At 59.3% G+C, this 14,312-nt stretch overlaps 1 protein-coding gene across 5 annotated transcripts; it reads right to left on the reverse strand.

The window, feature by feature from the left end:
- Nucleotides 1-601: 601 nt before the first annotated feature.
- ST3GAL2 (ST3 beta-galactoside alpha-2,3-sialyltransferase 2) lies at nucleotides 602-14,235 on the reverse strand. 5 transcript variants are annotated; one of them, XM_071440554.1, is made up of 8 exons: nucleotides 14,085-14,235; nucleotides 5,347-5,616; nucleotides 4,833-5,258; nucleotides 4,526-4,719; nucleotides 4,115-4,294; nucleotides 3,888-3,933; nucleotides 3,609-3,728; nucleotides 602-3,347 (listed from the first exon to the last, which is right to left on the reverse strand). In XM_071440554.1, exons 3-8 carry the CDS (start codon nucleotides 5,163-5,165, stop codon nucleotides 3,174-3,176), a joined length of 1,047 nt encoding a protein of 348 aa, XP_071296655.1. In that variant the 5' UTR covers nucleotides 5,166-5,258; nucleotides 5,347-5,616; nucleotides 14,085-14,235; the 3' UTR covers nucleotides 602-3,173. The 5 variants fall into 5 exon arrangements, with proteins under 5 accessions (XP_071296655.1, XP_071296656.1, XP_071296654.1 ...); XM_071440555.1 differs by having other exon boundaries at nucleotides 14,098-14,234; XM_071440553.1 differs by lacking the exon at nucleotides 14,085-14,235 and adding an exon at nucleotides 13,908-14,010.
- Between the last annotated feature and the right edge of the window lie 77 nt (nucleotides 14,236-14,312).

Genomic DNA, 14,312 nt, shown 5'->3' on the forward strand with positions numbered 1-14,312 from the left:
CTTCTGAATTTTGCTGTTAGTTATACAAGACCCTTGTGTGTCAGAATCCAAATGCCCCTGGTTGTGTGAGTGGGATCCTGCAGGGACACTAGGCTTGTTGAATGGTCCAGCCCTGGGAGCAGGAGTGAGTTCTGGGCCTGCTGCATCACCCTGGGGAAGTCCTTTCCCTGCCTCTGCCTGTATTCACATTCAAAATTATGTCCTTCAAGTCATTCCCTCTGCTGTGGTGGGGCTCAGGGACACGGGCTGCATGGGACCAGAGCCTCTGTTTTAGGGTCCAGGGTGCTTGGGACATGGATGTGGGGTCTGGGTGAGCAGTGGCATCACCAACTGCTGGGCTCAGGCTGGAGGGGTTGTGCTGGGGCTCTGCTGCTGGGCACCCAGGCTAGCACAGGGCCAAGTCCTTCTCCTGCCCCAGTGAGGGGATGGTGACCACAGCTGGGGGCTGGTGCCTGGCCCAGGAGAGGAGGGGAGAGCAGAGCATCTTCATGGCCCAGCAACCCTCTCATTCCCTTTACCCCCTCTCCTGACCCCACTGATACCCAGGTTTGGGTGCAGGCAAAGGCACAGTAGACAGAGCTATTAGAAGAAAACCACTGAGTAGATTTGATGCATGATTTTTATTGACTTTAAAAAAAACCAGTTGGTTTAAGACAGTTGTGTGCAGAAGTACCCATGTACACAGAGGCTACAGGCCAAGCTGCCTGCCTTGCTCCTAGCCCTAGCTCAGAGCACTGGTCTCTCCCTCTCCCAGTGGGGCAGGAGGTGCTCAGATCAGGTCCTGTATGATGCAGACAACCTCTGCCAGGTGTGCCAGCTCGGGCACCTCCTCCCTGCCTCCCCCTGCCCGTAGCCTGTGCCTACAGCTCCTCTATGTACCGTACAGTGGTGCGCCGGCCGTGCAGCACGCGCCTGCCTGCGGCCGCCCTGCCAGGGAGACACGAGTGGTCGCCAGTCCTAGTGGGACAGCTTAAATAAAAAATAATAATATAATAATAATTAAAACAACAGAGAAAAGGGGAGCAGGGGAAGGAAGTTAGCAAAAAAAATACTGTCAGGGCAGCCAGGAGCCGCAAGCGCGCCTGACGCTGGATGCCGGCGCTGTGCTGCTGGAGGGTTTGGTACCTGGGTTTGGTACCCAGCATTGCCGCTCACCCTGTGATTGTCAGGCCTGGCCCTGCTCAGCTGCAACAGGAGCTGGTCCAGCCTCATCACACTGGATTTGGCCTTCCTAGCCACCGGCCTGGTGGCCTGGATGTGTCCCTCTCTCCCAGCAGCGCTGCCCAGCTAAGATCCAGCGTGGTGCGAGGAAGGAAGTGGGTACAACTGCCAGGTACATCGGCCACGTCCCTGCCGCCAGCATGGGCACAGCCAGGCGTCACCGATGGGAGATGGTCAAGGCACTCATTGTTGCTCGTGGTTTTGTGGTTTTCAATTTTCTTCCCCGTAAAAAAAGCCACGAAACAAAAAAATCAGCAAAAGCCACCCAGGAAGGTGGAGGGCAGGGCTTGCAGCAGCCTGTGTGCTGTGGCTTGGGGCTGCCTGCACCAGGGCGGCTCCACTTCTACAGACCAAAACCCACCACAAAACTCAAGAGTTTAAATCCCTGTGAACAGAAAAGCTGAATTTCCCCAGCCCGGGGGCTGCTGACTTGCCTGCTCCAGGTGACCAACCCACACCTTCATGTTTCACAACTGAAAAGAAACCTCAAAAAAATAAAAGAAAACCCTGAAAAACAACCAAAGCAAAATGGAGAAACAGGTAAGAGGCAGCTACAGAAAAGCCAGATACAAAAGGGTAAAAAATCTCCAAGCCCAAAAACCCCTACAGTGATTGTTCCTCAAATTAACTATTGCAACCAGCAAGGCAGCATGGGCAGAGCTTCCCCAGATGGGCACTGCCCCACAGCCCCTGCTCCACTCTCAGCACTGGCTGTGTAGGCAGAGGGTCCCTCTCTGGGGGACTTTTTCCATGGTTGCCTTTTTCTTGAGCTTTTCAGCATCTCCTAAAAAAAAACAAAACCCACCTGATTGAGCTAAAGAAAGTGGTTTTAATGACACCTCTGGGGAGGCAGTTTCCTTCAGCATCTCCCCATCCCATGTCATAGGCTGCCTGTCCAGCCCAGGAAGCCCTGGGGACCCTGAGAGCCCCGGCTGTACCAGACTGGTGTAAACCAAGCGCCACCCTGGCAAAAGGAGCAAAGACTTTGGGATTTCAGCTTCTCACCAGAACTGTTTAGAGCAACACAAAAGCAAAAGCGCAGTTCACTCACTCACTAATCTCTGATCTGTTTCTTCCCAGCCTGAAAGCAAAGGAAATCCTGTCTCCTTGACCCTGCTGCATCCCACAACCCCTTGAGCATCCTGCAACTGCTCGCAGTGCTCAGCAAGAGTGACCAGGCTGCTGCTCATGTAGGTTTCTTAGCTGCCTCCTGTACAGTCATTCCTGAAATCTGTCCTACCCTTCCCCAGTCCTCAGGTAGAGAGCAGGGATGCTGCACCCCAAAGTTGAGATTCCTTTTCATCTCTCTGCACAGCTATGCCAGCAGTTGCCAGCCTGCAGCAGAGTATCAGCAATGGTTGGCTTCCCAAAGCTTCTGGCTCCCCACCATGGATCCGTGTGCTGGGCCCTGCCTCCGTGCCAGGAGCCTCCCCTGGAGAAACGACGGCATCGGGTGCCCCAGGAGGGGTAAAAGAAAAATACAAAAATAAAGGAAAAAAGAAGCAGCTGGTTCCACTGGTGAGGCTGCGCAGCCGCCACAGCTCCCTCAGCCCCCTTGGCCTGGACGCGATGCTCGAGGGGCTCCCCAGAGTCGCGCGGCTCCGGGGCGGGGGCGTTGTCTTCTTTTAAAAAGAGCAGCATTTGGTTTGACTGTAGAGAGATGCAAGGCGGCCACCCCTGCCGCCTGGTCAGTCGCTGATTGTGTTTATAAATCCTTTCTCAGCTGGGTTTCTTAATAATAATAATAATAATTAAAAAAAAGCAAAAAGTCTCCTTTAGCTCTGAACCTGATTGGCTGCTGGAGGCACCAAATGCCACCACGGTGGCTCTGTCAGCAATGCGGAACTGCGCCGCCCATACGTGCTCCTTGCCTGAGGCCACCAGGGAGTCCCTCACCCTCTGCCCCCGCAGGCAGCAGGACCTGCTGGAGCAGGAAGCCAGAGACTCAGCCCTCAGTTTCCCCGGTAAACCTCGATCTTGCTGGTTTTGGCCAGCATGTCGATGATGTGTGCCTCGAAGTCTGCGTCGTGCACCCCCGTCTTCCGGAACTCCCCGGCGTAGCGGTTGTTCTCCCAGTAGTGGTGCCAGTTCCCCCGGCTGTCAGCACCGAACCCAAAGACGTTCACCTGCCATAGCAAGGGAGGGAGTGAGCCAGAACCCCTCACCACGCTGGGACACGCTTGTCTCAGCAATCCCTGCGCTGCTGGGGTGATTTTCAAAGATGCCCATCCTCCTGCACAGCCTTCCCACCCCTCGTGGTGTCAGGCAACCATAGTGACTGCTGCAGTTTGACCCAAAGAATCCACCTCCTTCCTTAACCCTGCAAGGTTCAGGACCTCAGCAAACTCCCTCCCTGCCAGCCAGGAGCTGAAGGAGACATCACCCACCTCATCACAGACATGGAGGGCAAAGAAGAGCACCAGCATGCCAGTGGAGGGGTAGCGCCCGTGGTGTTCCGTCCAGCGGTCGTGGATGTACTTGAAGAAGGCAGGATTGTAAATCTGCACCTGGGAGCATAGACCAGGGTGAGCACAGTAGCCCCAGCCATGCTCCCTTTGGCACCAGGACCCCGTGAAGGAGCACTGGGAACCCTGGGGAGTGATGACCTGACAGAGGCCATGGCCATACAGGTGCTCCTGGCAGTGACAGGGATGAGCCCCACGTACCTTTTCTTTGTCCACACGCAGAAAAGGCTTCACAGGTGCGTACGTGCTGGGAAAAGAGTGAAGAGGCAGGTGAGTTCTTGGGGGTCCCATGCCCCCAACTCCAGCTTGAGTTGCCAAGGGGGGCTCTTGGAGGGAGGAACAAATGAATCCCCATTACTCCCAGGGGAGCTGTCCTTGAGCTAGGTGAGCCACCAGCCTGGTGCTGCCAGTGCCCACTGGGTACTTACAACCTGATCTGGCCAGTGGAGAGGGCACTGGCGATCCAGAGCAGGTCCAGGGTTTTGAAGGGCACGAGCACAAAGCTGACATTGGCGGGCAGGTTCTTGGCACTCTCGGGATACATGAAGTGGTGTGTGGTCCGACCACCCACATCACCCTCAAAGCCCACCGTGGGGGCCTGGTTCATCCTGGGGAGAGAGCAGGGAGGATGACACCACTGTCCCAATGCCCCCTGCCTTGCAGATGACACGGGTGATCCCCATGAGAATGCTGAATGCTGCCAAGCAGCAATTTCCCGCCCAGGGGAGAGGGCAAGGCTGGACTCACTCCCCCTCATCCCAGCACCCAGTGCCAGCATCATCCCATGTCCCTGGCAGCACCAAGAGGGCAGGGCCCTGGCAGTGCTCTCTGGCCCTCACCGCATCACGAAGTCGTGCCCGTCGATTTCGGGGCCATAGCCGGAGCCACGCAGGTTGCCGGAGTTGCCAACCACAGCGCAGCGGCGGCAGCGGCGTGGGTCACGGGAGCGGTACGGATCCTCACCCGGCACGATCTGGAAGAGCTTGCTCAGGACCTCGTGGGTGTTGTGGGACTTGAACTGGGGCTGCAGCATCTGCAAGGAAGGAAGGAGGGCAGGGGGCAATCACCCAGCGCCCCCTTCTTGGTGGAGGAGAAATCTGTGCCCCCCGTGCCAGAGCACACCGTGGCACTCGTCCCTGCGCTCACCATCCACCACCTCTGGACATCGGGCGGTAGGTCCATGTTCTCCTTGGTCCACACTGGGGACACGGTGCCGTCATAGCGCCCATCAAACCAGTCGGTGGCTCCGGGCTCCTCGGCCGGGCAGCGGCGGCAGGAGCAGCCCCGAGGGTACGGCCCCCCTTTGCTGAGCCGCTGCATCCCGGCATAGCCGGGCACCAGCTTCACCCGGTGGATGCCGCCCAGCCCGCCGGGGTCCAGGTAGGCGATGCTGTGGTGGGAGTAGGTGAAGAGGAGGGACATGACGAAGACGAGCAGGAAGGCGGTCGAGAGGAAGCAGAAGCGCAACGAGCACTTCATGGTCGTCGGGTGGCTGAGCCGGGGACGGCGCCCGCTCCGGCATAGGGCGCGGGCATAGGGCGCGGGAGGGCGTCAGCCGGCCAGCGGGGCTCCCTGCAGGAACGAGCGCTGTAACTCCCTGCGGCGGCGGTGTGGGGAGGGGGATGTAGAGCCTCCCAGGACCCCCGCACCGGCCTCCTACCTGCTGGGCTGCAGCTTTCCATCCGCGTTGTCCGGCCGCGGCGAGGGCCCCCGGTGGCTCCGCGTGCCAGGCAGGGAGCATCTGCTGCGGGCTCCGGCACAGCTCGGCGCGCCGGCCTCAGCCGCGGCACCGCGCCCCGGCGGCTCCTCCAGGTCCCGGCCCCGGCTGGCGCTCGGCTGCGACGGTGCTCATCATCCCCGGGGTTTAGCTGATCCGCTGGCACGCTGCCCTCAGCCGCTGGCTCGGGAACGCGGCCACCACCACACCGGCCTGGAACGGAAAGAAGGGGACGGCGCGTCAAGGGGTGGCGATATAGACAGCAGAGAGGGGCTGCGCCGAGCAGGCGGAGGGTGCTGGCGGCTGAATACTTTATTCCCCCCTGAAAGCCCCAAAATGCCTCCCAGCCCGTCCCAGGCACGGGGCTGCAGGGTACGAGCCATACCCGAAGGGGACAAGCAGGCGCAGGGAGCTGAGATGCCGCCGGCATCGCTATCCGCGCCTGGGGAACTCGCAGCAGCTCCCCGACTGTGCCCTCCCTGTCTCTGCCAGACAAAGGCTCAGCCATGAACTCGCGTCCGGAGCCGAACAAGCGGCCCCTTTCTGTAGACTAAATTCTCCTTCTCTATCACGCCATAAGCAGCCCCTCCAAAACCCTCCTCGCCGGCTGCCGCCGTCGCCGAGGCAGCCGGGAAGCAGCCGGGAAGCAGCCGGGAAGCAGCCGGGAAGCAGCCGGGAAGCAGCCGCTCCGCAGCCTGACGGGCACCCCGGGCACGGACGCTGGCACTGTCCCCCCCGAGCGGCAGCGTCCCTTGGGGAAGGTCACTCGCTCGCTCGTGATCCTGGCGGGTAAAAATAGCCAGGGCAGAGGTGCTGGCGCCTGCGCCCGGGGAGGGGCGGGAGGAGCGGCCAAGCCCCCCGAGCAGGGGGTGGGCAGAGCCAGACAGCGCTCCTCGGCCAAGTCAAAGAAAAAAAGAAAAAAAGGCTGAAAATACCCTTTTAACCCAGTCGCTGAGCTGGAGAAGGGTCCAGAATCCCAAGGGTTTGGAGACACAACCTCCCCTCCAGGCCTTTTTGGGGAGGGCGTGACCCCGCCCCGAGGCAAAACCCTGCAAAGGCATCACCTCCACGGCTCAGCCCTGGCTCCAATTAAGCCAGTGCCGAGGCCGGCAGCAGTAATTAGGAGCTGGCAGGCACCACGATGCTTCTTCCCTAGGAAAAAGCATGTCCTGGAAAACGCTGGCTTGCTTTCCAGGAATAGACTGCTAAGCCCCCAAAAACCTCCTTGTTGGGATGGGAAGAGAACATGGATCCCAAAGGCTCCGCCAGCCCATTGCACTTCCAGGCACGGACACCTCCTGTACAAACCATTAACCCCCTGTCAAATATTTGTTCAAGTGGGGACAGTCTTTAAGGGAAAGAGCCAAAAACAGAAGGCACATCCCGGTTCAGGTGTTTTCCTGGGCTCTGGCAGGGAATTTTAACACGCCAACACGGCACACGCATGGCCAGCAGTGACTGCAATCAGTTCCTTGGGCTGCTGCCAGCGGGGAAAGCAGGGTGCTTGTTAAACAGAGGGTTTTTGCATTTAGGGAGTTTGGGATAAAGCCAGTAAAAAGCTATAACATCCCCCGCTCCCCCCTCCCCCCCAGATGCAAAATGCTGGAAAGATTTGTAGATAAAAGGCAATTTTGGCACTTTCTTCAGCTATAATATGGCAGGGCTACCAAAGAGGATGGGCTGATCCCCCTCCCCTGCTCCCGCTGCTTACCATCCCACGGGGCTTTTTAAAGGCTAAAGGAAATGAGCTATCACGTGCTTGTGTTATTTTTGTTCCTGGTGAAAGGGGGAAAATCCCTTTCCGGCTCCCCAGCCCAGCCTGGTCCTGCCTGATGCATCCCAGCCCTGAGACCATCTGGAGCACAGTTTGTACGGCCCCCATCCTGGGGCCTCCTGGAGCTGCCCCCGACCACAAAGGGGGAGGAAAACCCCCCTCCAGCCCAGCTCATGTGCGGGAAAAGAAGCCTTAAATCCCAGCGGCTGGTTTGAGTCATCATTTTCCTAGCAGGAGCTGGCAGCTATTTCCATCTGCACTGGTCCTTACAGCCCCCAGTAGGGACAGGGCACCCACACATACAAACACACACCAGTAATATCCATGCCCTCCCTGCCCAATCCTAATCCAACCCTCCTCCACAAACAAAACCCCACTTGCAGGAGCTTTTTGCACCAGATTTGGATGTTTCCTTCTTAAACTAATAAGGGATTTCAGGATTTCTTCTGTGGTGAGCATGCTTGGCAACTCATCGATGCCACTAAATACCCTTCCATTCCCAGATTCATCCCCAGGATCCTAAATTGCCTCCTGAGGACCATGTACTCATCAAACACAAGTTTCTTTTTGATTGCAGGAGATAATGAAGCGAGGCTATTAAAAGGTCCTGGCAAATTGCTCTGCTGCTTTTACAGGTGGGTGGTTTTTTCCAATCATATAATCTTTCATTTCAGGATGAATGTTGGAGCGATGTGACCGACAGCCCCAGGGCCTGGAGGATGCCTGCCCCTTCCCTGTCAGACAGAACACCATTGATACATCCCCACTTGGCATCTTTAGGTCTCATTGGCTTTGTTTGATCATTTCTAAGATATTCTGGGGTTGTTGACATGAATTTCCATGCCAGTAAATGGCAGGGTGGGCAAAGGAGGGAGCCATCATTGGGAGATGGGATGTCACAGTGTTTGGGGCAGGGAGAGAAGGGGAGTGGAGGAGCAGTGGCAGCACTGTCTGCACTGGCTGCTGCTCTTTCCAGGGATGAATGGTCTGAAAATTCTCCCAGGAGTCTTTGGGAAATGCCACACTGTGTGACATGGGGCTACTCATCCCATGGTCCCTGTGCAGAGACATCACTTCTGCCACCACCAAACCACTGACTGGGTGTTAGAGCAGTGCATGGCTCTTGCAGGTGGAGGAGGGGGAAGCAAACAGGGCCCCCTTGGACTGGACTGGCATCTCTGCCATGGGTGGAAAACCTGAGAATTAGGGTTGGGGTTTTTTGGCAGGGAAGGAGCAGATCTGAGTTGAGTCTTCTCCACCTCCTTCAATGCCAGACACAAACAGCGAGTGTGACCTGTCCTTGTTTCAGGCACGACTTCAGTGAGCAGAATTACTACAAAAAGTCATAAAACCATTCCAATTTCTTTCTGCCCATGGCCCAAGCAGTGCCAGAGGTTGCAGCCCCCGGGCAGAGTGTGAGGAGCTGTTTGCCCCCGTGGGGCCGTCAGCTCGCATTAGCGGGAACAGCGCGCGGGATGCGCCGGGGGCGGCGCGGGCAGGGACCACAGCCTGTCCCTCTGCATCACTGGGCTTCCACAGCCACAGCAAGGCTTGGCAAGAAAAGTGCAGTTAATTAAGGAGGTCCTTTCCTGCTTCACCCATCTAGAGAGATTATATTTTCTCCTTGAGTTTTTTCCTCCCTGGAAGCTGGATGGGAGAGGGAGCAGGGAGCAGACACAGTGCTGGCACAAGGACATTTCTCCCTGCCATGGGGTGATGCCATGAAGAACTGATGGCTGGCTGTAGACAAACACCAGGTATTAAGAGAAGAAGCCAATTTCATGCATTAAGCCATCACCACATCCCAACAGCAAGGAGGACCTGGTAAGTAATTCTTCATCCTTTTAATTAATCATACTCCTATCAGCCAGCTCAATCAGCTAATGGAGGCAAGTTAATTGGGTTTCCCATGTTTTAAACCCAACTCGCACCCCTGGCTGCCAATGGCAGCAATTCCAGCCTCTCCTTGTGTCTGGCCTCCAGAGGGGCTATTTCAGGCTCATCCCTCAGCGCTGGGATAGGGCCAGGAAAAAGCATGGAGGCCAAATCTCTGGCACAGAGCTGGGATGGAGCCAGCCATGCTGAGGCCATTTCCTATGGGATTTAGGGACACAGGGGAGTGCTAGAAATGGGAAAACAGAATTGAATGCTCCCACCCTTGCTGGTAGATGGGCCTGCAGGGACTGGTCCAGCAGCATCTCAAACCCCTTGGCTCAACCACAGTGTGACTCTCAGGGAACTGCAGCAGCCTGAGCACCCTGTGCTGCTCGATGGGGCAATGCTGGGTGGGCACTCTCCCCCCAGAACTCACACTGGCAGAAGCAGCCAAGGCAGATGCCCATCCCTGCAGCTCACACTCCCATTGGGACTACCCAGCCTGTGTGGCTGATGTCCCTGAGCATTCTCCAGTGCCATTTCCCCTACCCTCTGCCAGCCATTCCAGGTCTCCCCAGGGGGAACAAGGGACCCTGCACTCCAGGGGTGTTGATAAGCCCAAGGCCATGCTCACAGCACAGCCTTGTCATGCTCAGCTCCCTGTGCCAGGAGCAGCAGCTCCCTCCTTGAGGCAGGACAGGCAGGGAAGGGAGTGGAAATCTCCCCTGTGGTCCTGAATGCTCATGGAACTGAGAGGCAGAGACAGTCCAGCTGCTCTGCACCTCAAGCACCCACCCCAAAACCCCCAGTTTGCACCAACTCAAGTACCAGCAGCTCAGGTACCACACAGCTGGGTACCACTGAGCCCCAGGTCAAGCACCACCACACCAGGTGCCACCAAGCTGAGTCCCACCGAGCAGCCAGGTTTGGCCAACTAGCCCAGCAGAACAGAGGAGGCAGAGTCTGGGGCTTGCCACTGCCTGCTCCTCTCTCCCATCTTTGCCCCAGCTCCCTGTGCAAAGCCATCTGCTCCCATGGGGAGCCAGCTCCCCACTGCTGGCCACATTTCTGTCTCACCCTCCCACAGCTGCAGCCTGGGGTCAGCAGGGTCTGCCTGCTCCCCCTTCCTGCCTGCTACAGCAGGGCTGCACCCCACAGACACCCCTGAACCAGTCTCCCTGCAGCCTCAGCTGCCTGTGAAGATGAGGCCACACCACAGGCAGCCACCACATCCCCTAGGAGGGGCAGGGCCCCTGCTCCTCTGTCACCACCAGCATCCGGAGCTGCCAGCAGCACCCTGAGCCTTGCCTCGCTGGGAAGGAACCACTTCCCCTCTACACTGCTGCTGTTTTTACCAGCCTGGACCCATGAGGTTCATGCCTGATGCCTCACCAGGAAAATATGTGCAGGAGTGCAGGACAGGCAGATGCTGCAGCAGGAAGCTGTGGCCCTGTGCCCGGGGAAGGCGAGCTGGGACACGGGGCCCCTGCACCTTCCTGCCTTCCTCCCTGGATCTCACCTGCGCCGAGGATCAGAGGTGGTGGAAAACCAAAGGTTCTCCTCTGGCTTTTGAGGGCTGGTTGATGGGTGCTGTACCCACAGACGCCATCTCTCCCCTGGGGAACGACCCAAGCTGAGAGCTGCAACCTCAGCACACGCTGCGGGTGGCCATAAAACCACCCTGGTTTGCTCTGCCTGCAGGCAGCACTGAGAGGACATTGAACTCGTTAGGGAAACTGCACCTATGAGATTTCATCACAAGGAAGTTATGAAAGGCTCCCCAGGCCAGAGGGCATCAATCCCAGCACAGCCCAGTTACAGCCAAGAACTCCCATTAAATGTAAAATTAGAGCAGTTCCACTGGCGAGAGCCCCTGACTTCTCTCCAGTAGCTGGGGCTCTGCTCAGATACCTGGGGAGAAGGGGGAGCATTTGCAGCTTCCTAATTAGCCCAATTACTGCTGCAGATCAAAAGTCCTTTGCTGGGGACACAGTTGCTCCCGGAGCAAAGTGACTGCAGCTTGTTCTGGCTTCCCAAGAGCGACTGTTGAGGGTGTTATTGTAGAGCTCAAACACTGAATTATCCATCCCATAAGGAAAAAACTCTATACATCACACGCACATACACATATATAAATTTTTGTACACATTCACCAGTTATCCATGTGCAGTTTCGGGGGTGTCTTTGGGAACTTTGCCTTGGAGCTGGGACCCAAATCACCTGTACTTTCCAAAAAAAGCTTTTGGAAGATGCCAGTGGCAAAGAGCGACATGAAGGCAAGAGATACCCCGGAGCCCAGTGCAGAGCCCAGCAGGGCAGGGAGAGGAGGTTCCCAGCCTCTCCCATCACAACCCAGCCCATCGGGGTCAGGCGGGCTCTGATAAATCCTGGCTCATGAAGAAGCACTGAAGCCGGCCAAGCCACTGGAGAGCAATTAGCAGCTTGCAATCGTGCAAAAATGAAATGCAACGGGAAGAGATTAAAGCCATCGAGCTGCCGGGACCTCGGCGTGCCAAAGCGGGCGGCATCCAGCGTGCCGAGAGCCCGCAGCAAAACCACCGAGCCCTCGGTGCCATCGGAGCCTTTCCCCAAAAAGCGGCACTTTGGAGCTTGTTTGGGCACGAAAATCCGAGCGTTCCCGCAGCCTGCGGCAGCCGGGGCTCTCCCTGCCCGCTCTCCCCGCCTGCCTCCGGCGCCGGCGAGGCGTGGGCGGCGAGCGGAGCGCGCCCCGCCGTTCCCAAGAACCGCCATGAGCTCCTCGCAGGAGAGGGGAGCGCTTTGGACAGGCAGATGCCGCACACAACCGGCAGCGGGGCCGCTGTCGCTGCCAGATGGGGACAGACGGACGGACAGACAGACAGACGGGCAGACGGACAGACAGACGGGCACGCGCGCCCGGGGGGGGTGCGGCGGGCAAGGCACCCCCCAGCCCACCCCTCCCCGCTGAGGCCGCGACTTGAGCTTCTGACAGAAGGGGAAGAAAAGGGAAGAAAGGGGAAAGCAAACCCAAAGCGCTGAGGAACTTCCCCTTGGCGCTCACCGCCTTGGCCACGGTGCGGCCGGGGCGGCTGCTCAGGGAGAGCCTTTCCTAGCAAAAAGGAGAGCCTTCTCCTAGGCAAAACTGCCTTCAGCAGCCCAGAACCCACGCGTCTTCCTGGAGGGAGGCTCAGCAAGTTTTGGGGTTTGCTGTGATTTGGTTTACCCCAGCCACGTTTTGTGATTGTTGGCAGCAGGCGGGGACGTGGCCCTTCCTCCAGCCTGAGCCTGCACGCTGCCCAAGTGCCATCCTGCCCCCAATATTTTCCTGATGGTATGAGAAGCCCTCACTCTAGGGAAATATTTGGGAGCTTTGGAATAAGTGCTCTGACTCTGCAGCTGGAGCCTGAGCAAGCCTTGCCTTCCCCCTGCGCCAGGAGCACTGAAGCCCCCGGAATATGTGGGGACCCCTTGAATCGCCAGGCCCTGAAATACAGTCTCCGGTGTCAATCCCCCTCTGGCAGCCGTGCTTCAGCCAGGGAAACACCCTGAAACAATGGGACAGGCACACCGATGAGATCTCACACCAGTGCCCGCCTCAGTGGCCCCACACACACAAAGAAGCAGGCAAAGGACATCCCCTGCTCGGTGACACAGTTTTCTACCCTGTCCCCAGGGACGCTCAGGCTGTTTGCGAAATCCTGGCTGCCACTACCCATGCAATGGATGCCGTGTGTCACGCAGCCATGTGTCACACCGCTGCTGAGGGACCGTGCACACTGGCACTGGTGGGGACTGGGGCCACTCGCAGCCAGTCCTCCCACCCTGGTCCCCCGGCTCTGCCCTCAAGATCCCAGGGCACACGGCTGGAGAGGAGCAGCTCCATCAGCCCCGACAGCCCTGCTAGGGCCAGCATCCTCCCCGGGGCAAGCACATCCTGCCCGGGCAGCATCCTGGGGCTGCTCCCGAGCTGCACACCGCGGCTGGGGCCAGCACCCCCTCCCTGGCACCGCACCGCAGGGCCCGGGCCAGCATTTCGGACCGGCGAAACCTGCTGGGTCCGAACCCAATGCAACCTGGCTGGATGCTCCCGGCAGCCAGCACCCAGCACCGGGAGCAGCACCCAGAACCTGCACGCCGGATAGGGGACAGCACATCCTCCCAGGGCTGTTCAGCACCCACTGCACCCCGGGGGATACTCCCCGCTCCGAGACCTGCACCCAGCCCCGCGACCAGCAACCGGGACCACCACAGCGGGGATGAACCCGACGCATCCCGTGTGGGTGCTGCCCGAGGCCAGCTCCCAGCACCGGCACCAGCCCGCAGCAGCGGGGCAGCTCCCGGGTGGGCTCCCCGCCGCCGCCCGCTACCCCCGCCGCCTCCCCGGGACCGGCATCCCGAGCCGAACCGGGCCGTGTCCGCATCCCCCGCCCGGGGCCCGCTCTCCGCCGCGGTACCTGGCTCAGCTCCGGCATGGCCCCGCCGCCGGGCTCACCCGGGCCCCGCTGCCACCGCCCTCCGTGCCGTGCGGAGCCGTGCCGCGCCGTGCCGCGCGGGGCGGGGGGGAAGGGGGGGACGGACGGGCCCGGCAGGCTGGGAGATGTAGTCCTGGGCCGCCCGGCGGGGCTTGTGGGACTTGTAGGAGGCGAGCGGGGCCGCCTGCGCCCACTCTCCCACCGGCATCTCAGGAATCCACCCCGGTGCCCAGGCCGGGACTCACCCCGGCACATCGGCATCCTCCAGCCCGGTGCCCAGCACCGGAACCCCCGGTACTCAGCCACCAGGATTCACCCCGGTACCCACCCGGCGCATCGCCAGCCCCCTGAACACCCCCAGTACCCAATGCGATACCCAACTCGGTACCCATCTCGGTACCCACCCGGCGCACCAGCATCTCCAGACATCGGCACCCCGGTACCCATCCCCGTTATCTATCCCGGTATCCACCCGGCGCGCCGGCATCTGCCGCTACCCACTCCGGGACACACCCAGTGCATCGACACCGCCCAGTACCCATCGCGTACCGATCGCACCCCAGCACCCAGCAGGCACCCACCCTGACAACCCACCGGGAACCGACACCCGCGCCCACCGCCCGGGCACCCCTTCTATCTGCAGAGAACCCTGCGAGGAGCCGGACTCGTGACAGGGGTGACGCAGGGCACTTAGGGGTACGCACTGCCGCCGAAACCCATTTTAGGGCAGAAAACGTCAAACCCCCATTCCCCCTTGGCAAGCCCCCCGAGATGGGGAAAACTGGGAAGCAGCACAGGGGTGGCCGTGC

The sequence above is a fragment of the Agelaius tricolor genome, unplaced genomic scaffold (genome assembly GCF_023055355.1).
Source record: "Agelaius tricolor isolate 1412-34295 unplaced genomic scaffold, bAgeTri1.0.p SCAF_15, whole genome shotgun sequence".
In the NCBI taxonomy this organism is placed as follows: Eukaryota; Metazoa; Chordata; class Aves; order Passeriformes; family Icteridae; genus Agelaius; species Agelaius tricolor.

What these genes read in the sequence shown, in the direction of transcription:
- ST3GAL2 (XM_071440554.1), bottom strand. Translation starts at nt 5,165, where the DNA reads ATGAAGTGCTCGTTGCGCTTCTGCTTCCTCTCGACCGCCTTCCTGCTC. An exon ending in TCCACTGGCCAGATCAGGTT is followed by an intron (nt 3,934 to 4,114) that starts GTAAGTACCCAG and finishes CTCTTTTCCCAG; the next exon opens with CACGTACGCACCTGTGAAGC. An exon ending in CCCTCCATGTCTGTGATGAG is followed by an intron (nt 3,348 to 3,608) that starts GTGGGTGATGTC and finishes TTGCTATGGCAG; the next exon opens with GTGAACGTCTTTGGGTTCGG.